The sequence below is a fragment of the Lipophrys pholis genome (genome assembly GCF_963383615.2).
Source record: "Lipophrys pholis genome assembly, chromosome: 8".
In the NCBI taxonomy this organism is placed as follows: domain Eukaryota; kingdom Metazoa; phylum Chordata; class Actinopteri; order Blenniiformes; family Blenniidae; genus Lipophrys; species Lipophrys pholis.
The window spans coordinates 29,858,619-29,883,874 of NC_137630.1; the positions used below are offsets into that span (position 1 = coordinate 29,858,619).

A 25,256-nucleotide genomic window follows, 5' to 3' on the forward strand; every position below is an offset into this window, starting at 1 on the left:
GTGTTTGCACTGTAAAGAGAACTTATTAGTCAATATGACAGATTTTTTACGACAAGTAGAGATTCACACCAGTCGGCGGGGTCGTACCGACCAAACAGAAGCCGGTGCCAGTGGAGTGTGTGAAGCGAGTGTGCCGTGAGTGTGCACACAGGATGGCGGGCGGCTGTGGCAAACGGACAGCGTGGCCCATTATCAGTTGATTAGCAAAGCGCGTCTCGCCTTTTCCTGAGCGATTCTGTATTTGCAAGCATAGAAAAGAGGGAATAACAGCGCTTAATGCACTTTGGCACAAACTTCAAACGAGCGACTGTCAGGAAAGCTAATCTGTGTCGTCGTCCCCCCCCCCCCCCCCTTCATTCTTATGTTTTGACAATAAAGATAGCCTATCTCATCCCATTACAAGCCGTCTACTTCCCGCCTTGTCCCCGATATGCCCAGCAACTAGTCCTATGCAGTGTGTTACCCAGCGGAACCACTGGGACACTGATGCACTGCTGCTGACCTTTACTTTCTGCCGGGTGAGGCGCCGTCACACCTAAGGTGCTTTTTTCACCCGTTAAATTCAAGGTCAGATTCTTTCTGCATATGTTCACAACACACCTCGGTAGAAGAAACAAAAACCCAACTAAAAAAAGATAAATTACATTCATCAAAGTGTGAAAAATCCCAAAGAAAACATTTTCAATGAAAGATGTTTTTCCCAGTTTGTCTGTTGCAGTGTTTTGATCACATTTGCCGACATAAAACGAGATTAAAACAAAGAGCCGATGCTGCAGTGACAATTAGAAATCTGTGTGGGAAATATATTATATTTGAAAGATGGCGGGAAACCGACATGCCAAATAAACCTCATGGAAAACTTCTGTGAAGGTGCTGAACCATAAACCGACTTCAGATATGCCGGATAATATTTGTAAAAAACATTTTGTACATTTAAAAAATGTATTCTTAAAAAAAAAAAAAAAAAAAAAAAGCAAGCCCGTGGCTTCAGTTTTAATGTCTGTAATGGCTCTCAAACGTGATGTTCGGCAAGTTTTCGGGGTAACAGTTAAGTTCTGCTCATAAAGAGGCTCAAATTTTAACTTCCCGAAATTAGAAAATCAAGCAGACGCCTTCAAAACGAGAGGAAAACAGTTGCGTTCCAAACATCCCGTCACTTCCACGTGTTTTAAATGGATTTATTTTTTGTAATTGGCCCCCCAGTAGGTTGAACATTAATCAAAAACATTAAGTTTAGTTGAACACTGGACAGGCGAGTTTGTGAAAACATGCAGAAATCCTGCTACTTTATTTTACTCATATTATTTTAAAGAGAATCAATTGAATGATCATATTCTGCTTTATTTAAAAAATAAAAAAAAAGCAGCATTAAATGTGAAATGTATTGGAATTTACTCCAAAAATAAAAGGGAATACTTTGGAGTTTTCATGATTTATGTTTGTCTTTACTAGTTTTTGTGACTGTTTGCTTGTGGTCTCTTAATCCTTGGAGCATAGGAGTCAAATTCATTCTAATTAAGTTTCAACTGCTTCAGTGCATTTGTTTAGATTTAACTTTACTTTCAGTGCTCGTTTTTAGCATCGTGCAGTAACATATAGTAACTATATGTGTCCTATACAGGCTTTCATTTCACAACTGAAGCATTTCACATCACATTCAAGCATTTTCATTTGTCTGGATTTGTTCAATCACTAGTCACAACGAACAAGCTCCCTGAAAATACACTTAAAAACGTTATCCAGTGCATGTGTCACTGCAGCCTCCAGATGTGCTGCTGATGTTACAGAGACATGTTGGCCGATTTCCTTTTGGCAAAAGGAAACGCAGTGCAAAACAAAACCTAAACCAAATAAGCTTAATTACAGCACCCACCAAAACAAAACCAAAAAAAATGCAAACAAAAAATCAGGAGGGAGAAATTAATCAAAGCTGGGGCTTTCTTCAAAAAACTGAGGAGAGGAAATGAACAATAGGCAGGGGAAAGGAAAGGAAGAAAGGAGGAGGGTGGTGTGGACGTAAAGCAGCGGCTGAGTGAGTGTCGCTTCTCTTGATTTGAGGTTTGTTTGTTTTTTATCTGGCGTTTGCATCGGAGTGGGGGGGGGGGGGGGGGTGAAGCGTGGGCTCTGTCTGGAGTGGCGTCGGGGGTGGGCACCGCTGAAAGGCAGCTCAAAATATGGCTTTCTTCTGCTTCTGATTAAAGAAGTACGACGAGAGGGTGGAGGGACGCAGAGGACAGATGTCCCGACTAGTCACACACACACACACACACACACACACACACACACACACACACACACACACACACACACACACACACACACACACACACACACACACACACACACACACACACACACACACACACACACACACACACACACACACACACACACACACACACACACACACACACACACTTCAAAGAACAGTCACCTTGATATGTAACCAAAAAAACACAAAGAAGTCAAAAACTGATTTTCTTTTTTTTTTTTAATAGTATTCGGCTTATAAAACAGTGAAACAACGTGGGTTAAGAAATCAGTTTAAGAAAGTCTGAAATATGAGCATTTCTTTTCTTTAAAAAAAAAGAGTAAACAATAAACACTTTTTTTTCTTCTATCTTAGACAACTTTTAAACATTCTTTTGTCTCTCACGTGTATCACATTAATCTTTTAGAGTACTGAGCCGTAAAGTATGAATCCCCAAATGTCCATAAATAATAATAAAAACAACACATCATAAAAGTTCCAAAAATCCAAAAATAACATTCCCCCCAAAAAAGTGAAATGAGTCAACCTCAGATTTCTCCAGATACACTGAACAGAACCAACACCACAGAGGGTGGTGTTGAGTGTGAGATAGACTGCCCCCTGCTGGTCAGAACGCCATTAAATTACCTGCTGATACAGCAGCAAATACAAACGCTGACACAGGGTCGTCAACGAGAAACCTCTGATGCATTATTCATAATATTACTCAATGTGAGGGCTTGATACATGAAACTAGAAGCTGGTGAAAACTTTAAGGCCTTTAAGTCACAAATATACTGGAACTATTCAAAAATGTCTAAAGATTGACAAAGATTTAAAAAAAATACACAAAAAAAAGGCTTTTGGTGATGGTGAAAAAAAAGTGTGCTTTTACTAAAGATATTGCACTTTCTCCCAATTAAAAAAAAATTTCACAGTTTGATTGATCGAAGGCAAAATCTTCAGTTTGTGAACGTCACATGGCGTTCAAAGGTCCTGTGTAAGACAAAGTGTAAAGCTTTTGCAAATCATACACCAGTTTTTTTCCCCCCACCCAGTAAACTCACTGTCATCAACACGGAGACCATTGCATTAATCTTGTATTCCCTGGATAACCCGCACATCCACAGACAACCAAAGTACTCTGTGTCCCGTCTGCTTCCAAAAACAACATCCTCCTATTAACTAGCATTGCACTGCTGCAAACCGGACAACCAAACACACGGAAGCAGACGATTCCCGATCTTAAAATAGTGGTCTAACCTAAGAGGAAGGAGTGGGGAGGCCGCATTAGAAAGAGAGAGCACTCATCGACCTGAAGGGGGAAGAGGAAATTACATCACAGTTACAATGCGATATTACAAAAACTAATCTGCTGACAGCAAACTAAAGATCCTCTTTAAAAAAAAAAAAAAAAAAGACTGTTCAGCATGGTGCTCCTGCAAATATGGCAGAAATCCCTTTTCCTGTAGTTCCAGCCATTCCCATGACTCACTCAACGTATGTGCCAACACCCGCCTTTGCAAATATTGGCACGAACTTGGACCCTCGTTTGATGGACGTAGTGCAGACGTCTCACTCGTTTCAGTCTCTTTACATGAGGTCAAATATCCAACCAAAAAAAGCCCATGAGGGCAAACATCGGCAGCGCGACAGGTGCGCTGGTGCCGCGGCTCAGATTCTCATGGTTAGGGAAGGCAGCATCAAGGAGAAAAGCAAAGTCACTGGATCTTAGACAGTCCGCTGGCCAGGAGGAGTCGGAAGGGGACGGTGGAGCGCGACACCGTCAAGGGTAGTTTGTGAAGACCTGCAAAAACAAAACAAAACATCGATAACATGTCAGAGAAATACAAGGTGGAGCACAAATTTTGCAAAGCTAAGGAAAACCGTGTTTTTGGTGAGATGAAAATCTCTTAATCACGGAACAAAAGTACGTTGGGAGGTAATGGGAAAGTGCCGCAGAACTGCCACGGTGCCGAGATGCTATCTGCACTGTGAGGAAGGGAACTCTGTGTGTGTGTGTGTGTGTGTGTGTGTGTGTGTGTGTGTGTGTGTGTGTGTGTGTGTGTGTGTGTGTGTGTGTGTTTGGCGTGCCCATGCTCCGAGTGCTTGTTTGTGTTGGGTGGAGGTTTCAAGGGTGTGTGTGTGCGCTGTTTGGGGTCGAGGGCGGGGTTCCCCAACGTCCCCAAGGGGACCCGACTCTCCTCTTGTCCCTTTACAGTTTCCTGAAAGAATTGTATTCTTTCTATCTGAGGAAGAGGGTCCAGCCCACGGGGAAGTCGGGCCAAAGGTGGGGAGACTTGGGACGTAAGCTTTTTACCAACCCAGTGCATTTTAACAAAAAGAAATCCCACATGTAGAACATTGCACACACACACGCCGAGCACTTCCAGCTTTCTTTGTGAATGTGAAGTGAAAGCAAACTAACCGAAGGCACGGATGAGCTCTCTCTGCACCGCCCAGGTGACGGTTTTTATCAGGGAGGCGGAGGTGAGTCCAGCAAACAGCATGTTGTACATGAAGACGATGTAGAAGTTCCCCAGCCAGTTGTACCGTCCAAAATCTCCCAGCAGATCGAAGCGAGTGATCCCTAAAAGAACACAGTGCAAGTAAAGAAACGGCTGTGAGTGAGCTGTACAATGCAGGTACAGTATTCAGAGTAGACTGCCCTCGTGTGGGCATTTTTAAGAACTACATGTTTACTGTTAATTTAAGGAGAAATTACAGTTGTCAAACATAATTTGCCTTTTTTTTTTTTTAATACTCTCAACACTAGTTCACAGATTATGAAAACATGAGACAAAGTGAAATCCTGAAAAACAGTGTCTGCCATGCCATTTGTGTGAAGAAATACAGAGCAGTTAACTAATTTGTATGTTCTTTATCAAGGGTGACGGCTCACACAGTCTCATTCGATCTCAATAGGACCAGAGCAGTAAAATGACAGGATACCCTAGAAATACAAACTATTTCAAGACTTTCCCTTTTGCTTTTGAAAAGTGTTTACTTTTAATGCATTTGCCCAAAATTTTAAAACTTCCTCCTCTCAAAATTTCTTTAAAAAAAAAAAACTACCAAAAAACAAAACATGTGTCCGATATCCTCTTGGCCACAGTTTGTCCTCAAACTCATATTATCTCTTAGGCCACAAAATTTCTGCTGCCTTCAGCAATAATTGTCATGGATTAACTCTCCCAGTATGATTTGGCTCTCTGATGGTGCAGTCATAGTCTATTTTCTCTCTGGCAGGCTGAGTTTGGATTTGACACCCCCGTTCTACATTGTGACAAAAACAGAAGTACTTTTCAGCATGCATACCACATTTACAAATCAGTGAATGCACCACAAGCTTCAAAGCCAGTTTAGCATTAGTGCGTTGTGTAAAACTGTTAAAAAGCCGCCACGTGCAGGTTATTCGTGTTTCACCTCGTTTGTGCAGCAGTTCTTACCGAGTGTGCGTGAAAACACCGGCAGTGCAGAGCTCAGGATGAGCAGTGAAACACAGTTTGCTATAATCTGAAAGAGATGCAAACATTGGCATTACCATCCTGATCAATAACCTCTTCTTCTTCTTCTCACTGCGAGATTAAAAAAAGAAAGAAGCAAAGGTACCTGTGTGAGGTTAGTGTCTTGTGCACGAGGCAGGAGGGTAGTGAAGAGAGGAGAACTATAAAAACCCACCACTGAAGACACCATTAAGTAGCTGAAATCAATTTAAGGACAATAAGGACTCACTGATGGTTCGTCTCACATACAGATTGGTTCTTCTGAAGCAATCGCTCTGTATTTTTAAAGCTTTTTTCCCCCCATACAATAAATGCAGCAGAAACTGAACCACACTCTCAATGTCAGATAGTTCCAGTGGTTGCAACAGGTACTGTGATGCAGCTGTAAAGTAGGAACTGGAACATGAAACTACTTCATATTAAGAAACAGCATTCATGGTTTAATAAAGCAGCTCAAAAACCAACTTTTATAATGATATTTTAAAATAGCTTAGATTTATCACATCATTAGGATTTATTGTGTTTTCTTTTATTCTCTGAAATTGACTTAATTGATTTTTCAACCATTTTTACTATCTGGTATTAAGTGCATATATGAATACATGTGCATATGGATTTATATAAAAACATTTTTAAAGCTCTATGAGTGGCATTTAATGTCAGAATGATTATCTATCCATCCACTTTTTATCTTGATTTATCCGGTTCGACTACGAATGAAGTCAGGAAGCCGCCGCAGGGCGAACCCTTACGCATGAGAACATGCAAACTATACACAAAAAAGGCCTATATTTAATTCTGCGAGCGTCTCGTGCCACCGTGCAAGATGATGCTGATAATTGTAAATATTATTAATACAAAGATTAGCGATTGGCATGAAAGGATACAAGATGAGGACCACTTGCACTGCTGCCCCCAGCGAGCCGAACATAGAGAAGGAGGCCATCCCCAGGTGAGGGTCCTGCAGCACACAAAAGTTAATTATCAAGATTATTAAAGATGACGCACACACAAGCATGAGGTCTTCAGATGAGCCCTTATCCCCACGCCTCCCCCACCTCCATTCCTCGGGGCATCGCCGTTTCATCCAGCAGCAACTCCAACACGTTGAAACAGACCATCAGAACACACATCACCTGTGGAAATCACGTCGGGATTGTTAGAACGAGCAGGAGAAGCTTCATCCAGACAAATGATGAATGCGTTTGTTAATTGTACCGTCAGAGCGAGAAGCATGAGCATGGCCAGAGGGTATCCCAGGTTCCTCTGCCATGGGGATGCTTTGGTACGGGCCTCTGTGGAGGGGACAAAAAGGAAACATGACAACAACAAATGATTTAACACAGTGGAGGAAAGAAAAAAGAAAAACCACCAGCAGGGGAGCAGCATGTTTAGTTCCTCTTACCCAGAGCGACCCGCTTGCTCTGCACTGCTTGATATTCTTTTTTCATGGCCTCAATGTTCAGCCTGACCCAGCACGATGCACCGCCGCCTCCAATCAGACGCAACGGAGACAAAACGTCAGTCACTTTTTAAATGAACGGCGGGGAAGGTGGGGAACGAGCGCGAGCGCAGTCGTCCACTTACATTTGAGCTTCCTGGAGAGCGAATCTTCCTCGAACGCGGTGCAGCTCAGTGTGTCTTCTACATCTTCCAGCAGCTGAGGAGAGAAGGACCAGTCAGTGGTGAAGGGAAATACAACTCACAGCTACAATTAAAATTCCCAACGTGTAAGTGGTTCTAAATTTAAGAAGAAATTTCTGTTGTGAGTGATTTTACTACTAAAATTCAACTATTATGAGGTCATATCTTAATACCTTTTAATACCTCTGAAACCAATGACACACCATTTTCTATTGCCTGGAGCGTCTTAGTAAAAATCATTGGAGTAATCGTCAACAAAATGTGTCTTCAATTCATTCAGTATATATGTGTTGCTTAGCCATCATGAGTGTGCTGCTCCGGTCTGAATTCAATATGATGCACATCGATGAAATTGGAGGCTCTTAAAGCTGATCCCAAACAGGTTTTCAGGATTAAACTGTTCGCGTCGGCTCATTTTTTCACCATCATCCACAGTTAATTTAAATAAATTTTTGTTTACACATCGCAACGGGAGCACAGACCAGAGGCCCTCTCAGAATCTGATCATAGTTCATGTTCAGATCACGTTATAACTCAACAAGGTGCTTCAAACAATCTTAACGGTGACCCCAAATTGGTTTGGATCGCTTCAGTTAAGTCTCACAAAGCGGTTTCTATGAATGATTTTTTTTTTTTTTTTGTTGTTGTTGAAATTCCCAACATGCAAAGCACATGACTCACCCGCGGTTTGACCAGCAGGCTGCCTGTCACGCTGAACATTCGAGACAACCCGAATGGAGTGCACACTGAGGAGAGACATAAAAAGAGAGGATGATGATGGTGATGAAAGGTGAAAGTCATCCAGCATTCATGCTACTGCAGTAAAATGTCAGAAGAGTATGCTTACGCAACAGCAGCAGCACTCCAAACAGAGAGATGCCCGAGTACAGGTAGGGGAGGTAATACTCCCACAGGTCTGCAATTCAGGAGGAAATGATAAGAAACTATATGGTTAAAAAAAGAAAAAGAAAAAGAAGTGTCACCGAGAGGCATATGGGTATGATGCAAGTGACTCACCGTACAGACTCTTCCGGGCCATGTTGTCATGGAGGAGAGCAGATGCCACCCACACAATGCCCAGCACAAGCAGAGCCAGCAGCAGCAGCAGCACGACGGCTTCATACACTCGCGCCATGACGCCCTGCAGAGCGAGAGCCGACGTTTAAACGCACATGACAGAACCCGAATCAATGGATTTCTATTGTGGAGCAGCAATCTGTGAGTGAACATTAAAACTGGTACCTTTTTAGACCCTGCAAAACCCTCAGACTCGGTGAAGAAGTAGGCGAAGGGCATGAGGAAGACCAGGGACAGATTGGAGAACAGAAAAACTAGGTTCCACAGTCCTGTGAAAAAAAATTGAAATCAATAAAAAGGAGGAGAAAATTCACAAAGGTCAGATTAAACATTCCTGAATTAAAGGGGAAGATTTCGGTAGTACTGCTTTCAGCCACCGTGAGGCACAGTCCATCAACAAAATGTGCAATGATTTAAAAAGAGGGGAAGAATTTTAAAAGGTGAAATCATCACCACAAAGTTTAATACAGAAAAAAACAAAAAGATAATAATTTGTTTTCACTAGGACATTTATTTAAAAGAGTTCAACCTCCTACACACCAGGGTCTTTGGAAACTTTCGAGATTATCCGCAGTGATCAAACATTGACCGTGAACCATTTCATACTTTCAAGTAAACAAAAACAATGCTCTGTACCGCGAATGAGAGATCCATTGAGCCACTGCATGTAGTAGCTGTGTGGGAAGGTGAGCAGCACCTCATTGGACACAATGGACATTGGGAGAAGGAGAACAGCACACACCGCCACGGACAGAGTGAACGTGCACAACCACAGCCTGTGAGAAGGAGCAAGGAAAAAAAAAAAAAAAGGATAATCAATGAATGTCACATGTTTGTGTTTAGCCAAATAAAACAAGCGGGTGAAAGGCTGGGGCGGCTCTGGATAAGGTGAAGTGCCAGCGTGTCGGGACAAAGGGCAGAGCAGCAGTTAATCAGCCTCATCTGTACTAGAAGCCGTATCAACACAGGTAAGGTGGGGCAGTAAAGCTCCAGGTATCAACACACAGGTACGGCAGGGCAGTAAAGCTCCAGGTATCAACACACAGGTACGGCGGGGCAGGTACGGCGGGGGTCCCGGGTCACTGCTTATGTCACACCGACTACTGCTCACTCAGTCAGTGAACAGCGGCTGCTAATCAACTGTTCGACTTTGACTTACGCAATCTTGTTGACTGTGGCATCTTCGGTGTCATCTGAAAGAAAGCAAACAGATTACAGTTACTTATATATATGTGTAATCTGTTTTATTAGTAAAAAATATTACTATAATACTCTTCAGGGGCACTGTGTGTGTTTGCTATGTACAAACACAAACAGGTAAATATAGGGAACGTGTAATGGAAGGAGCCATGGAGAGTGTAAAAAAAGAAAAAGCAAAAGTCACACTAGTGTCAGAGAGGGGAGCGAGTACGGGGGAGCAGCGTGTTTGGAACATTTTGTTCATGCAAATCCAAGACCAGTAAAACTGGAAACCAGAATCTTTCACCATTTGTAATTCACACTGTTTGTTAACCCAACAGATCCGTGTGAAAAGACTTCAAACTGTCCGCTGGACCCGAGGAACGATTTCTCATCACGCGACTCACCGACAACACAGCTTTTGTGCTAATTACTCTCTCACGCTTCTTCTACAGATGTTGGAACAGCTGGTAAATTATGAAGCGCAATAGGAACCAGTTCTCTCGCTCCTTGTGTCAAAAACAACCGTGTGGAGTTATTGCTCAATCGTCACCTCGTTGCAGGGCACAACTGCCGGCTTGTTTTGATACACAAGACAAGTCTTCAGCCACGAGTCGATAGCGAGCGTTTCCTCGTCTCCAATAACGAAAAACAAAACAAAATCAAAATGAGCTGGCTCTGTGCCAAGTTCAAGCCCTGCCTCGATGAAGCACACGGATCTGCTTAGCTCAGACATCTGCTTCCAATTGTCGCAACCTATTGGATATATTATATAACCGTCAACGCTTTCATGCCGTCAGACTTTAAAAGTTAGTCAGTTTTAACAGCTGAAGGCCTCCAAAAGTACTTGATTCTTATTTATCACGCGCACGCCAAACATGTCGGGACAAAAGGACGCGCTCGGTCACACGACGTTAAGATTCTTGTGCTCGTGAAGAGGTGATCTTATGAAAGTAGGGGTTACTCTGCAGCTCTGTTTATGTAGCAACATTCTTCACCTCCCCTCTCCCACCGGCACGCTGTCTGAGGAGGTAGTTACACGTTACGCAACAGGACTTCTTCACCTCGAGGCCTCTCCAGCCAAGGTTCAGAGCATTTACTGTCCAGTAAGACTGCAAAACCCGGGAGACACGTGCATGGAAATATCTCTTTTTACAAATACCCTGCAGCTGGTCTGAATTAAGACGGGTTCTACTATCCTGAAAGTGGGTCTGAAAAGGTGGGCTTGTCTTGTGTGTGGGGTTTAATATTCAGCTGTTTTGGGAGGACTCTGCGTACGCCTGAATGACGAGGCCAAACGACACAAAAGGCTCACAAAAAGTGCTGGAAGTTGTTGTAAACAAGCCATGCAAAGGGTTTAAAATGCTCAATGTTAAGGCAAAACTAGGAGATGTGTGTGAAAGCCCAGGACTGTAAACAAACTGAGTGTAGTCAGGAAATATCTGAGAAGTTTCACAGTTCAAAATGTGCATTCTCAACTGTTTAAAAAAAAAAAAAGAAAGTAAAATCTTTGATTCCATTTTCTATATTTAATAAAATAAAGTTCATGTCATATAAAAAGAAAGATGCAAACAAGATGTTCTTTGTGCAATAAACGTCTTCAGTGTTTTTAAGTTTCAGAAGGAATCTTAACGTGACAAAAAAAAAAAAAAAGTTTTTTCATAGAAACAGAAAGTCACTTTAAAAATGCAGCCCACAAACTCGCAGAGAGAAATTCCACTGCGCAGATGTAAGCAATAAGCTTGTCACCACCGGCGGTTCCCCCCCAGGCGACTCTCCGCCGGCCTGTGATGAAACCGACTGAAAGAGCTTCCAGTCGGAGGCACTTCAACACTCACCTGTGACAAACTCCGCGTTCTTCCTGAAGTGTGTGAGGATGAGGTAGGACACCATGTAGAGGCATGAGAACAGGAGCACACAGATCTGCACAGAGAGACGAGAAAGAGGAGATTAGTAAAACAGTCTTGTCGCGGTGTGTTTATTCGGTTTGGCTCTTCATCCATAAAGTTTACACTTAAAAGTTGCGGTGGAGCTGCAGCACAGATATCAAGAAACATTCGGAGGAGTCAGAAGACAACCGGGAGGGAAGGAATAGAAGAACTAAAACAGTGGAGACAGATGGAGTCTGACGATTACCCCTTTTTTTCTGCAACAGAGAGTGGAAAAACTGAGGATTAAAGCAAAGAGAAAGGGGTTATTACCACTGGGGGGGTCGGTCTCATGCTGGTTTAAATCTCTATTGGTTGACTTGACATTAACTCTTTATGAAAATGTAGGTCACATCATTCACTGAGGCGTCTGTTGTCTGGGCAAAATACTGAACCGCCTCCGTCAATCTGTAAACTGATTGGCCAGCACATGCAACCCCCCCAATCTTTAGGGGTTTAATTTAAATAAAAAAACATTGTGTGACGTTTTTACCTGCCATTTTATCAAAAAAAGGAAATAAAACTCTGACCTGAAAGGAAACGGAATAGAAAGCGGTTGCGTAAAAAAAGAAAAAAACAAACTAACCCTAATAATAATAATAAATAAAACAACTGTAATTCAGAAGGAGTTCACTTAGTTGTTGTAATATTAAAAAGAAATGTCAATCATCACTTTTGGTTCTCTGGCACATCCTCTAAAAAGGTTCTTAACCCTTTGTACTCAAGTCAAGCGCTTATGAAGCAAGTTAACAAACCAAGTCAAAATTCTAAGAAATGCCACATCTTTGTGGAAAAAAAAAAGGACTCAACCTGAGACAAACTGTTCTCAGGCGATCTGCAAACAGCATTTGCTGCTTTCACGAACACGAAAACTCCTCCGCTGGACTTCCTGGGCTTTGTGAGCTCAACAGAAGCTTCAATTCATGTGTAAATTACACTTTAGGTAACGACAGTTACCGTCTTGATCAATCGCGACAAATCTTTTGATTCAGATTGTGCGCCGGAGCGTCGAAGTCGCTGAAGTCGCTGCCAGGAAAACAAGCAGCAACCAAACATTTCTGCCCGAGGGGCTCGGGGGAAGCTGGATATGCGAGGAGAGACTGAGACGTTTGTCTGTCAGCTAAAAGCAATAAATCAGAGGGAGAGGCGTACGGCACGCCAAGGGGCAAAAAAACCTGTTTGTTAAAGAGATGACACAAAAAGGTAGTTATTGACTTAAGTTTAACACGATCGCTGTGAGAAATCCAATGTCAGGAAACTGTGTGATCAAAACCGTTTATGGCGGGACGAAGTACACTTATATCAGCGTTCACAGTCGTTAACCTGTGGTAGCGTTAATGGTCGTCCACTGGTTGGGCAACGGTATGAAATGAAGCGAGGCGTTCCCAACGAGGCCGCATTGCCCCCGCCATTGTTTCTGACCGCGCATAAAAAGGTTCTCCTGTTCAGGAATACTCGGTGAGCGTGATGAGTGGCGACGCATCAGCTCCATCATGCACACATCAACTAATCTGCTCAGTCTACATGTTGCTCATTAATGCGGTCTAATTTAGTAACCAGGCCGCCGTGGTTAAATCCAACAATGAGGAAACAAAGGACGAGGTGTTGAGCGGAAGAAAAGAAAAAAGAAAAACACATTCCAGGGCAGAGGAAAGCCACCTTTGTGAGAAGAACACGTGCTGGTGGGCAACGTCAAGAGGTGGCCGCACATAGCAGCCATTGAGGGGAGGGCTTAAAGGATTTCAGCATCCAGAGGGACGTCTCCAGAGGGACAGGAGTCCAACAGCAGAGCAACAGGATTAGATATTCTGGAGACATCCTGGACCGCCAGGCCACTGGTCTACTGTTACAAAATGAGACATTTTCCACCGTGACGCCAGTTTAAGGTGCGCGGCGTCACGAGTGGGAAAGATCCTACTTCAATGCATCTTACAAAATCGAACTGGGAACTTCCCACTGGGAAAGTGGGAGCTTTTTGTCAGATTTTACCAGAAGCGGCTTTCGCATCACATAAACAAGGCAGCCGCTTTGGTGAAAGCGAAGAAATGTCCACACTTACTTCTCACTTGTATTAACACGCATAAATCCTCGCTGTTCGCACTTCAGTGGAACAGATTCACCGTTTTGAGCTATAAAGCTTTATAGCAACAGTACAGGTCGATAAATTCTAGTTTAGTGACGTTCTCTCTCTCTTTCAGGGCTGCGAGAGCTTCGCTTCCCTCCCTCTTGGTTTGGGAGTTATCCAGGAAGAACTTTTCTCTCATGTGGCGTTTGACCAGTATTTTGAAGTTGGTCACAGTCAAAGTGTTTTTTGTTTAGTTTTTTTTTTTTTACCAATTTCCTTCCAGGAAGTCTCTGCTCGAGTCTCACGTGAAGTATGAAATGTCCTGGGAAGAAAAACGTTGTTCCTTCCACCCTTATCTTTCACATAAATCCTTAATAACAACTGCTATCACAAAACAAAAGCATCATCTGTCGCGAAAATGTGCATCAATTCATACCAGCATAATCACAACCATGATGTAAACTGATTTTTGGCTGCGTGCCTCAAATACCATGAGCGACTCTCGGCCACCACCAGCCACAAAACTTTATCCTCCTTATTAACAGAAAGCAGAAAATAACCATCGAGATATTTTCGCAGTGACGTAGTGGATGCATTAATCTTTCTTGCGTCAGAAGACACAACGGGCACGACTTCATCTATTCAAGAGCCATCAGAGTCTTATTGTGCCAGAGGGCGCAGTCATCGGAGGTATGCACCGACAGCAGCTGGTATGTTGCTACTGCGTCATTTAATTCAAGATTTCTTTTGTGTTTGCTTCCAGAGGCGCATCAGCACACAACTTGTAGGCACTTTGTAACTTTAACAAAACGACAATGTTAAGTTAGGTTTGCTTCCAAAAAGGCCAAAACATGACGTCTTGTAACTCCTCCACCGTTTCCCCAGACCTGGATGTAGGTTTACCCTCACCAGAGTCAACATGTGAAGCACATCTTCATTGTTTCAGCTGAGACCAATGGTGGTGGTGCACGGAGCTAAAATGCTGGAGATTCCAAATATGTATTGACGTTTTATATAAAAATGCTTAGATTGAGTGAATCCTGGTGCGGCTACACAATCTTTCCTAGCGTGACTGAATCTTAATGAGTGCCGATACCGACTGTCCCACAGCTCCAGTGTGAGCTCGTATCATGACCTTTTATTCTGCCAGATAGTGATCCTAGTTGATCCCTCTAGGTTGTGGGTGTGGGCTTTACTGTCGTCTATAACAACACCACCAATTAATCTTATCTAATATGGGCGATACATGAACTTCAAGATGCAAGGTACCAAGTGTTTTCCTTTAAAAAAAAAAAAAAAAAAAAGGAATATAAATATCAAACTCTAGTTTTACTGTTTACTTTTAGGAACCTGACCTACTTTTCATTGTCATGAGAATCCTGACAAAAAAGCCTTTTGCTTGCACTCATCAGTGATGGTAATGGAAGCGAGATGAACCGTGGGGTTTAACGACAGGCCTGCCCTTAATAACTGAAGGTGCCGTGGCGGCTGATCTGTCTGGGAGGGAGCGCTGTGAAGGGGCGGTAAGCTGCAGACTTGAGGCTCGCCAGTGGCTAATAGCCTTAAGGTGAGAGGGACAATGACAAAACAAAGGCGTGACACAAAACACAAGCACAAGCACCGAGGCTGATGCTCCCGGAAAGTTAATCCTACAAGTAGCACGGCTGAAAGTGAGTAACTCCTACCACATTTCTTTTTTAAAAAGAGAAACTTCCTGAAGATTATCAACTCTGCTTATGATCGTTAATGTGGGTGTACAAAAAAAAAAACACCACACAAATGACTTCAATGTTTGGTTGAGTCAGCCTACGACTTGATATGAGAAATGAAAAAAAATTGATCATATGATTCCTCCCTTGAAACGGTGTGTTTTCAAACTATGTAAAAACGACTATATAAATCAATATCTGATATGGGCTATTTAAACTATAATCTGTGGTTTTCCTACAACGTTTGCATTTAAAAGGCTCTTTGTATTCATTAAGTAAATCCTCCATATGACCTGCAACAGGGGAGAGCCACTAACGTTCTAACTTTCCGGAGTCAAGTCCAGTAAATAAAATATATATTTAGTCATTATTCCTCTTTTTTTCAGCCGTGAAACACTGATTTTGTGAGATAATATTTCTAGTCAAGATGCTAGACCCAAGCAAGAATGTAATAATGGCCAATAACGTGAAGAATCTCACTATTTTATACACGATAAAGCCAGTAACAACAGCAAATTTGATTTAATTTGATTCAGGATTTCCCTGAATGTTGGTCAAGCAAAGCTGAAGAGCCACATATGGCCCCTGGGCCTTATGATGGCCAGGTCTGCCCTACGAGGGTCTCTCAAAAGGTCAAATATGTTTTTATGTTTAAGTAAACTGATACACCAGGAAAAAAAAGAAAAAATATTGTGAATGAGACAAAACAGTAGTCCTGAAGTCGTGTCGAACGAAAGTGTGCGAGTTATGAGATCAAGGTTCAACTTGCGTCAACCTGTTTAGTCTTGCAATACAAGTTTTCACCACAAGATGGTATTTTGAGTCATAAAAAGGCAGCCAAAGGAACAGGTAACAAGGTAATGAATGAAGCTCTAGTTAGTTAACGCATAACTGGAAAACGCACCCATTAAACCAGGGGTCCCAAACGCATTTTAGTACAATAGCCGCATACAGCATCAATTGAGTGCGCTGGACACGTATAATAGTGCCATGACAAACTTTACATTTTTGAAGGGTTAGGGTTATACGTGATGAAAATATCCATTTTCTTTTTTTTTTTTTTGCTAAACCAAACAATTACTACTGAAAATTGCAACAATGCCAACATAAAGCCATTTTTAATGAAACCTTTTGGTGCAAAATACAGTGAAATTACCAAAAAAAAAAAGCTTCTATAGCTGTTGCATTATGGGTGTTTTCACAAACTCACCCTGACAGCGTGACGTTCGAAAACAATGAGGTACTGACACTCCTGCACTTGTATGCCATTCAGAAAGCACAAATAGTGATCTAATTGTTTCATGGCGTCATTTTAGTAGAAACAGTCATCTTTGAGATGCAACCCTTCCTTTCGGCCAGCAGCTTGTAGGATTCAAGTTATCTTCCTGTACAGGACAACCTGGACCTGAGTTCTTATCCACTCCTCCAGAGTGATAAGTCAGCAGAATAAAAAAAGAGGTCTGTTGAATGATACTCTCTATAATAATGGTGAAAGATCTCCAGTCTGAGGAAGTGGACTGTGTGAGCTGCTCTGACGGGACATCGAGGGGTTAAAGGTCAGCCAGATGTGTCCTGCTGCTGGGACTGACCCGACCTTTGAGCAGGGCAGGTATTTACACTACCAACACTCGAAGCCAGTCCACGATCTGCATCAATGAAATCTATCAAAGTGTGCAAAACTGCAGATCTCAAAGGCTCGAACACGTCACGTGAGAATCCCGTCACTTTTTGTTAATTAAATTTTCTTTTTTTAAGTAACGTGAATTAACGTTACTTCCGTCGGTGTAGTAAGTCACCAGCTTTGTTTCAAGCGGCTCTCCTCCATAAGCACATTAACCGAGTTTCTTTACTTACGATGGTCTCGCGGACGCGGTTGTGGAAAAGTTGCTCCCTAACCGACACGTCGTCCGTTTCCATTGTCCGACACCATTCCAGTGTCCTGAAGCCACGCCGACGGTTCAAGTGTTCAGAAGAGACATTTTCTCTCACAAGCGAGCTGCTTTTTAAAACAGCGAGAACAACTGCGGCTGCTGCTGCTGCTGCTGCTGCTTCCTTCACGGAGCTCCGCTGAAAACTGAGGAGGAGGAGGAGGAGGAGGAAGGAGAGGGGACACCAGGGGGCGGGACTAAGCGGAGAGCACGCGCCCCACGCAGCTGTCAATCATCTTTCTACTTAACGCTTCACCAACATTCAAATTAATCTCGATTTTAAATCCACATTGTCCTTTCCTACCAAGCGTTCTCTGTGCTTCTGTCACACTAGAACAGAACAGAATGGAATAGAATAGAATAGAATAGAATAGAATAGAATAGAATAGAATAGAACAGAATAAAGCGTTTTCCCCGCACAGGATAGAACGTAGAATAAACAGATATTCGTATAATCCATATATTCTATTTGTTCTTATGATAAATACAAATATTAATAAATAATGAAACATATAAAACTGATTTGACACAATTAACAGAAGACAAGAGTTAAAATGAGACAGTGCAGATTTCCATTGACAACATTTGAAAGATAAAATGCAGATTTTGTAAGGCAAATTAAAATATGGTCCAGCAACATTTTAAGGCAAAGAGAAGAAGAAGAAGAAGAAGAAGCTGTGGTTGCTGTGTTCTCTCTCAAAGTCGTAGCGTTTGTCCAACAACCCAGGCGGGGCCATAGAACGCGGCCATAGGTATCCAGCCCATGGCAGCCCTGGCGGCGTCCATTCCCTCCAGTCAGCTGTCTCTCCAAACTGTCACATGGACCCCCCCCTTACATCGTTAATCACCTATTCACACACACACCAATGGCGGCGGCGACCATACAAGGCGGCATCTCGTCCATCCGCTGGAAGCAGTTTTGGTGTCTTGCTCAGGGACACTTCAACACAGGTGGAGACGGGGAATCAAAAACACAACAAATACAATTTACAGAGAGGAGCTGTAGAGTCCATTGGCCACAGGATGGAAGGATGTCCTGTGGCGCTCTGTGGAGCACTTGGGTGGTGTTAGTTTGTTGAAGAAGGTGCTCCTGATCTACATCATGGAGGGAATGAGAGACATTGCTCAGGATCCTCAGTTTGGACCGGATCCTCTCTGCGACCACCTGTACGGAGTCCATCTCCACCCAAACCACGTCACTGGCCTCTCTGACGATCAGGATAATCACCCGATAAGAAGCTTTGAATGTGCCAGTAGGTTTAAAAGCTTTAACAATTCATATCAACACTCATCAAGATACCGATCTCACTGTTAAATTTGAAGAACCTTTACAGCTGGCAACTAAAGGAGATTTAATATTTTAACAGATCCAGGATCAGTGGTTCCCAACCACTGAGCAGTTTCCTGTTCTATGATGACAAATGACGAATCCATGCTTGGGATGGCCCCAACACCCCTGAGGGAGTTTATCAAAAAATAAAGACATAACCTTACTAATAATACCAGGTCCACCAGGGGTGATCGTGAAAATAAGATAGAAAAGTCCTCCTTTGCCCAGAATGCCTTCTCTGTTTAAAGTTACAGAAACTGGAATACCATATCTCCAGTTATCCGAGAAAGCTCCACCTTTGTCGGTTTTAAAAAAAAACATCACAAGATATGGCTGATGAACAACTAAACTCTTGATCATCAGGACAATCATGCACACAAAAATGGCACTTTACCTATGTCAGACTACCGAGTAAGCACTTTAATATTCACACTTAATGGAAAGATTTTTAGGAAGAATCATTTTATCATCTTTGTCTTTGTTTTATCGTTTTGTTTTTATATGTTTTTATATGTTTGTGACCTTGTATGGTTTTATGTGGGTCAACGGATGGAAATTAGCCTGGTGCTCAATCCGGCATATCTACCGTAACCTCATGAAGAGATGAGCCTGATCACCGATGAGCACCGTCCCGTCCAAATAAACTAATAAATGAATTGGCCTCTCCTTTCACCTGCTGGTTTCGTTGGATCTCCATGCAGGACAGGTACGGTTTGATGAGACAAGTCTCTCAGATCACCGTGAGCAGGAACCTGTTCGGTCGACTCGCAGGACATCAGAGGACGAGTCAGTCACACATCCTGCTTCCTGTGTTTGAGAGGCTTTCCTCCTGCTGCCCGTTCTGTAGGAAACAGGAGTGTGTTTGTTCCCAGTAAACCAGACAGACAGACAGACATGTCTTCTCCTCCTTCATCTCCCTTTTTAATGCATAAACCTGACATTTAACTACCCCTTGTCAGAAAAAGTTTTTTAATTTCATATTCACGTTTTTAATATACACATTTTTTTATTTATTCTCGAACTCAAACATTTTTATACACTGTTTTTCGTGGTTTTAATGTATGTATGATGTTTATTTTGTGTATCTATATGTTACATATATTGTATTTTTATCTGCTTTTTGTGCAATACATCCACCCCCATATTCTGTACATGTCCACACTTATAGGCACCGTGTGCATATTTTTCTATTATATTGTATTTTTATCTGCTTTTTTTAGTTCCTGCTATGTGTGCTTCTTTCTCTGTACTATCCTGCTGTACCACTGCAAATTTCTCCACATGCGAGATAAATAAAGGGATATCTTATCTTATCTTATCTTATCTTATCTTATCTTATCTTATCTTATCTTATCTTATCTTATCTTATCTTATCTTATCTTATCTTATCTTATCTTATCTTATCTTATCTTATCTTATCTTATCTTATCTTATCTTATGTGTTTATGCTGCCTTGACTTGTCCTTCTGGAACAAATAAATTGATTAAAATAGAAATGCTAATTTTGAATTTGATGGCAGCGAAAAACGTGTCAACAAAGTTCTGACATTGTGGGGGAAAAAAAGTTATACTAAAACAATAATACTTCAATTGAACCTTTTGCAATCACTTAATTGGTCCATGAGTATAAAAATAGTCTGTTAGAGAAGCAGAGTCCATTAATCTTCAGACCTGAAAACCGAAAAACTTTGGATTAACTTCTATAATCCCAATTCTACTGTTCATTATATTATCAAATGCAACTGGACCTCTGGATGAATATTTTAAGGACGAAGTGGAGGACAGGGCCAGAAGCCGATTGAAGATAATTGTGATTTTTGGGTACTTCTCTATAAAACAGACATGATTCTGTGTCAAACATCATCGTCTGAGGAACACCTACAGAAATATTGTCTGTTCTATTAATAAACTATCCACTAATGTGATGCGAAAAAGGACCGTCTGTACATATCTATACAACAGGTTCCACTCTCTTCTGTGAACTTAAAGCTCATTTAAAATATTAAAATAAACTGTTCAGTGGCTCATTGGTTTAAAATGTGAAAGTCTTTCTAAAAACATTAAAACCGTCTCCTCAGGATTTATAAAGCGAGGGACCATCTGGACTTTAATCAGTTCTCTGATGGTACCGAGCTAAATTAATGCCTGCGGCATGGGAAGTGCACAAAACTCTGAAGGAAAACCAAATGATAAAAACTATAAAGAGATTTTATAACATGCTCTCATCCAGACAAGTGAAGGTCGGGCATTTTTCAGCAAGGCTGCGTTCTGCATTTCACCGCAACTTATCAGAAGAGTTTTGCTGCCTGTATATTAGACTTTTCCAAAACATTATGCGCACCATAGAATAGAAAATCAGACGAGCACAGAGGAGTTGAGCAGCCAGAATGCTGAAACATTTCCCTGCCAAACTTCCAGCAACCACTCCCTTCACTTCCCAGAAATTCACACCAACCAGACAAAAAGCTACACAATGGTAAACTCGCCCCCGTCAGCCTTTTTTCTGAGATGTAACTTTCTTTTAGGTGAGATTACATTAGATTAGATTATCCTTTATTTGTTCCACAATGAGGAAATTAAAATTCTGGGGATGTGGTTGGAGCTTAAGACAAACAGTCCTTCACCGGCAGGAAGTTGTTTATTCACATTTCATTCCTTCTGCAATACGTTTTGAATTTGTTGGCACATACGATGGATTCCAGCTTAAAGTAGTATTACAATGAATCTCCTGCTATTAATCTGTGCTTTAATTGTTAACAGAACAAACAGACAGGAGCACTTGCTGAACTTTCTTCTCACTTTATCAGTTTAGATGATCGTAGGCACATGTTGATAGTGTGTCGACGGCTGCAACTCCATTGTCATAATCCAAAGTCCAATAGTTGCAACAGCTTTCTGCAAATTCAGCAACGGGAACCACAGGAAGGGATTTCTCGGGATAAGGATTTGATATTTTGGGCTCAGTAAGTACCTGAATCTTTTTAGGACAAATGACAAACAGTATTTGTTTGAGAAGAACTCCTTAAACTTTTGTTTACGGAGAAAAGGTCATCGTTTGTTTGGAATTCGGACTTCTTCACATATCAAAGGTTTTCTGTCAGAAAGAAACTGCTGTGCATCACAGTGTTGACTCCATTTAAATGACATTGTCCATCGAGAGCTAAGATAAATCCGTCTTATATAATATATTATTCAATCAGGAAAGTGAAGCACAGAGATTGAAAATCCCTTTGCGTGTCCTGGCTGAGATCCACATCACAGAGAGCACTCATAGTAAGGCATAGCCTTGTATGAGCAGCGAAATATATTGACCATTTAAACAGACACGAGAGGCCCTGGAATTTATAAGTCAGCCGTGATAAAAGCCCTACTAATCACATGTTGATGAAAATACCTGCACTTTTTAAAATCAAACAAAGAAAAACAATAAAGCAGATAATCTAAGGATGAATTAAATTAAATTAAATTAAATTAAATTAAATTAAATTAAATTAAATTAAATTAAATTAAATTAAATTAAATTAAATTACATTACATTACATTACATTACATTACATTAAATTAAATTAAATTTAATTTAATTTAATTTAATTTAATTTAATTTAATTTAATTTAATTTAATTTAATTTAATTTCGCAATCCAAACCCTAATAGAAATTAATAAAATTGCAACTTCATAATCATTCCATACACAATCATACAACATCAACAAAATGAATTCTTTAGATTACATTAATTTAAGAAAAATCTAAATCAGGTTAAGTTTATTTATCCCGAAGGAACAATTAAGATATTACTAGTTAGATTATTAGTCCTGCAGCAGGAAAGAACAACAGATGTGGAATTATGTTCCCATCATTTCAAAGTGTAAGACTATGTTTTTGTGTTACTTCATTGTAGGTACATGTCAAGAATGACTAAAATTGACGTGAACAGGTCCTGATCCACTGAGGCGACAGGATGGTAAAAAGTGTACTGCTAACCTACATCCTGTGGGCCGTCGCTGGTCCTTTGGGTCTTCACCATCTGTACTTGGGAAGGGACAGCCATGCTCTGTTGTGGATGCTCACTCTGGGAGGATTTGGGTTCGGCTGGATCAGAGAGGTCATACGCATCCCTGCGTACGTTCAGGAGGCCAATCGAGATACAGAGAAAGAGAGAAAAGGCCCTTCCGCTGCAGAGCCTCCATCTCTGGGCCCCGTGAGATTCGCTGGGCAGGTGTGTGTCGGGATCTACTTCGGCATTGTCGCTATGATTGCACTGAACTCCCTCAATTACTTCTACCTGATCGTCCTGCCGTTGTCTGTGGGAGCAGGAGTGCATCTGGTGTCTAGTGTCGGCCCGCAGACCTCCAACCTCCAAAAAACTTTGACCGCTTGTCTCATAACCTCCCCGATATTCTACGGCAGCACGTTTTCGCCTCTCCCTATCAGCGTGGCTGCCAGTGTCACTGCTGCGCAGCATCGCAGGGTCAAACCTCCGCGTGCTCCTGGTGACACAGAGAAACTGAGTGAGTGGACTGAATAGAACACATGAAATGTTTCAGAAAGAACATGAAATGTCCTGCAGCTTCAGTTGGCAGTGGAAAATAAAGGAAAACAAATATATATCTCCTGCTTGTGTACCCCCGCATTGACTCGAATAATATTTCGCCCTTCTTTTATGCAGCTCCACGGCTTTACAGGCTCGGTCTGGCCTGGCTGGCCTTCTCTGCTCCAGTGGGTTACTGTATTTTCCACAACACCACAGCCACGCTGTACTACCTGTCTGACTGTATAGCCGCCCTGCTGGATATCTTCTGGTTCCTGCCTTGGCTCAGAAGTGTGTTGGAGTACATTCTTTTGATGCCGTATCGGATCCTGTGTTTGCTGACTGGAGGGGGGTACTATGAAGAGGCGTGGAGGAAGGTTCTGGAAATACTTCTCAGGGAATACACACAGAGGGAAAAAGAAGCACTGCAGGTAAGTGCCGCTAATACTCTAAAAACATTAAGGCTCACCGGCCAGATGTGGCCCGAAGGATGGCGTTTGTGTTTGGACAACCCCTTGTATTCTGCACCCTGTGGCCTCATTAATATGGGATTTATATTGGGATTATTGAGATTAAAAGTATTTTCCTCTAAAAGAAATTCCAATTTGGGGGGAACAATATTGGTCTTTTTGAAAACATTCTGCACTGAAACAAAAAGGCATTTTGAGTAGTCATAAAAAGTGCATTTAACAGTTATTGTGGCACTTTTTCAGTAGCCTGGCCCAAATCGGATAAAATCACAATGTATCTGGCTCTGAACTGAGATGAGGTCAACGCCTCGGCTTTCAATCATGAATTATTAAAAGTCACTCCTCAGCATGAATCCTGCCTCATCTGATTTGTAACCTTGGTTATTTCATTTCACAGGTGCTGTCGTTAGAAAAAGGCGCCTCTTATGAAGAGATAACTCGGAACTACAGGGAGATGGTGAAAGCATGGCATCCAGACCACAACCACAACAAGAATGCTGAGGAAATGTTTGTGAAGATTCACCAGGCGTATGAAGTCCTCCAGAGATGGCACAGGCCCAATCGATTCCAATAGTGGACCCAACTTTATTTGAGACTTTGTATTTTTGTGTATTTTCTTGCAACAAGAATTAAAAAAAAAAAAAAAAACTCACGTACAGACTTGCACTGCTTTGTCAACATCACTTATTCATGTCATACTTTTTAGTTGTCAGACAGCTTTGAATGCTGCGAGTGAAGAATTTGACAGTTTGCTGCCACCTCTTGGAATCTTGGATGTAGTGTCTCCATGGACCATATTACAACAAATTCAACCTGCTTTTGGTTTATTACCTGCATGCTGTTATATACGGAATGTGTTCAAATGTAAGCGTGTGTGTGTATGTATGAATACATATGGTGTCAATATGCATCGTGTATATGAATATTCATGCACGGGCATCCGGTGTATGATAAAAACCTGCCAGTCACTGGCATTTAAAAAGATAAATACCCATGCGCAGCAGCAGTCTGTGTTTTTCTGCGCTTTGAGTTCATATAAAAGGTATAAAACTTCCGCACATGTATTCCTCTCACATGCATCGATGCATTCGACGATCACCGAATCAAGAGCTCTGTTGTACAATTATTCGGTCTGTATCCCAGCATGGGCCCGGAAGTTGTTTGGGATTCCCAGGTAAAAAAAAAAAAAAAAAAAAAAAAAAAAAAAAGGAGAAGAAGAAAAAAAAGAAAAAAAAATCCAGGAGATGCTGTCGTCGCCTGGGAAAACAAACAGCGATCCAGACAATTAAGAAGAAAAACATCCGCCGGCGGGCAGGTAACGGAGGAGGCTCGTGGACCGGACTGCGACACTTGGTGAGCGCATCCATCGAGGTAATTTTGGAGGCAAGCGCATGTTTTTGAGGAGTTGCTGGGGGTGAATGCCATTTGTCGTGTGGTCGGCTGCCATAGCAACGGCTCACGAGAAACACTGTATCGCTCGGGCCACTTTGACGTCGGATGACAGCCGCGTTCATGCGGACAAATTCGGGACGAAATGCCCGCAACTCTTTGCAGCGGATTGCCGTTGTGTCTGGTCGCTGTCTCGAGCTGACTGGTGTCATCACGGACCCAAATCCACAAATCCAACCGCGCGGCTTAA

At 41.9% G+C, this 25,256-nt stretch overlaps 2 protein-coding genes across 2 annotated transcripts; one reads left to right on the forward strand and one right to left on the reverse strand.

Annotated features, from left to right (window-relative positions):
• Positions 1 to 2,493: 2,493 nt before the first annotated feature.
• On the reverse strand, positions 2,494 to 17,429 carry lmbr1l (limb development membrane protein 1-like). The gene is made up of 17 exons (XM_080469510.1): positions 17,214 to 17,429; positions 11,496 to 11,580; positions 9,638 to 9,671; positions 9,115 to 9,254; positions 8,644 to 8,747; positions 8,419 to 8,542; positions 8,249 to 8,317; positions 8,083 to 8,147; positions 7,345 to 7,417; positions 7,163 to 7,249; positions 6,976 to 7,052; positions 6,816 to 6,893; positions 6,645 to 6,718; positions 5,864 to 5,954; positions 5,701 to 5,767; positions 4,680 to 4,841; positions 2,494 to 4,058 (listed from the first exon to the last, which is right to left on the reverse strand). Exons 1-17 carry the CDS (start codon positions 17,274 to 17,276, stop codon positions 3,973 to 3,975), a joined length of 1,479 nt encoding a protein of 492 aa, XP_080325636.1. The 5' UTR covers positions 17,277 to 17,429; the 3' UTR covers positions 2,494 to 3,972.
• A 4,075-nt stretch (positions 17,430 to 21,504) lies between these two features.
• Positions 21,505 to 24,248, forward strand: dnajc22 (DnaJ (Hsp40) homolog, subfamily C, member 22). Its single transcript, XM_080470242.1, has 4 exons — positions 21,505 to 21,580; positions 22,518 to 23,127; positions 23,286 to 23,578; positions 24,015 to 24,248. The coding sequence occupies exons 2-4, from the start codon at positions 22,578 to 22,580 to the stop codon at positions 24,189 to 24,191; spliced, it is 1,020 nt and encodes a 339-aa protein (XP_080326368.1). The 5' UTR covers positions 21,505 to 21,580; positions 22,518 to 22,577; the 3' UTR covers positions 24,192 to 24,248.
• The last annotated feature ends 1,008 nt before the right edge of the window (positions 24,249 to 25,256 follow it).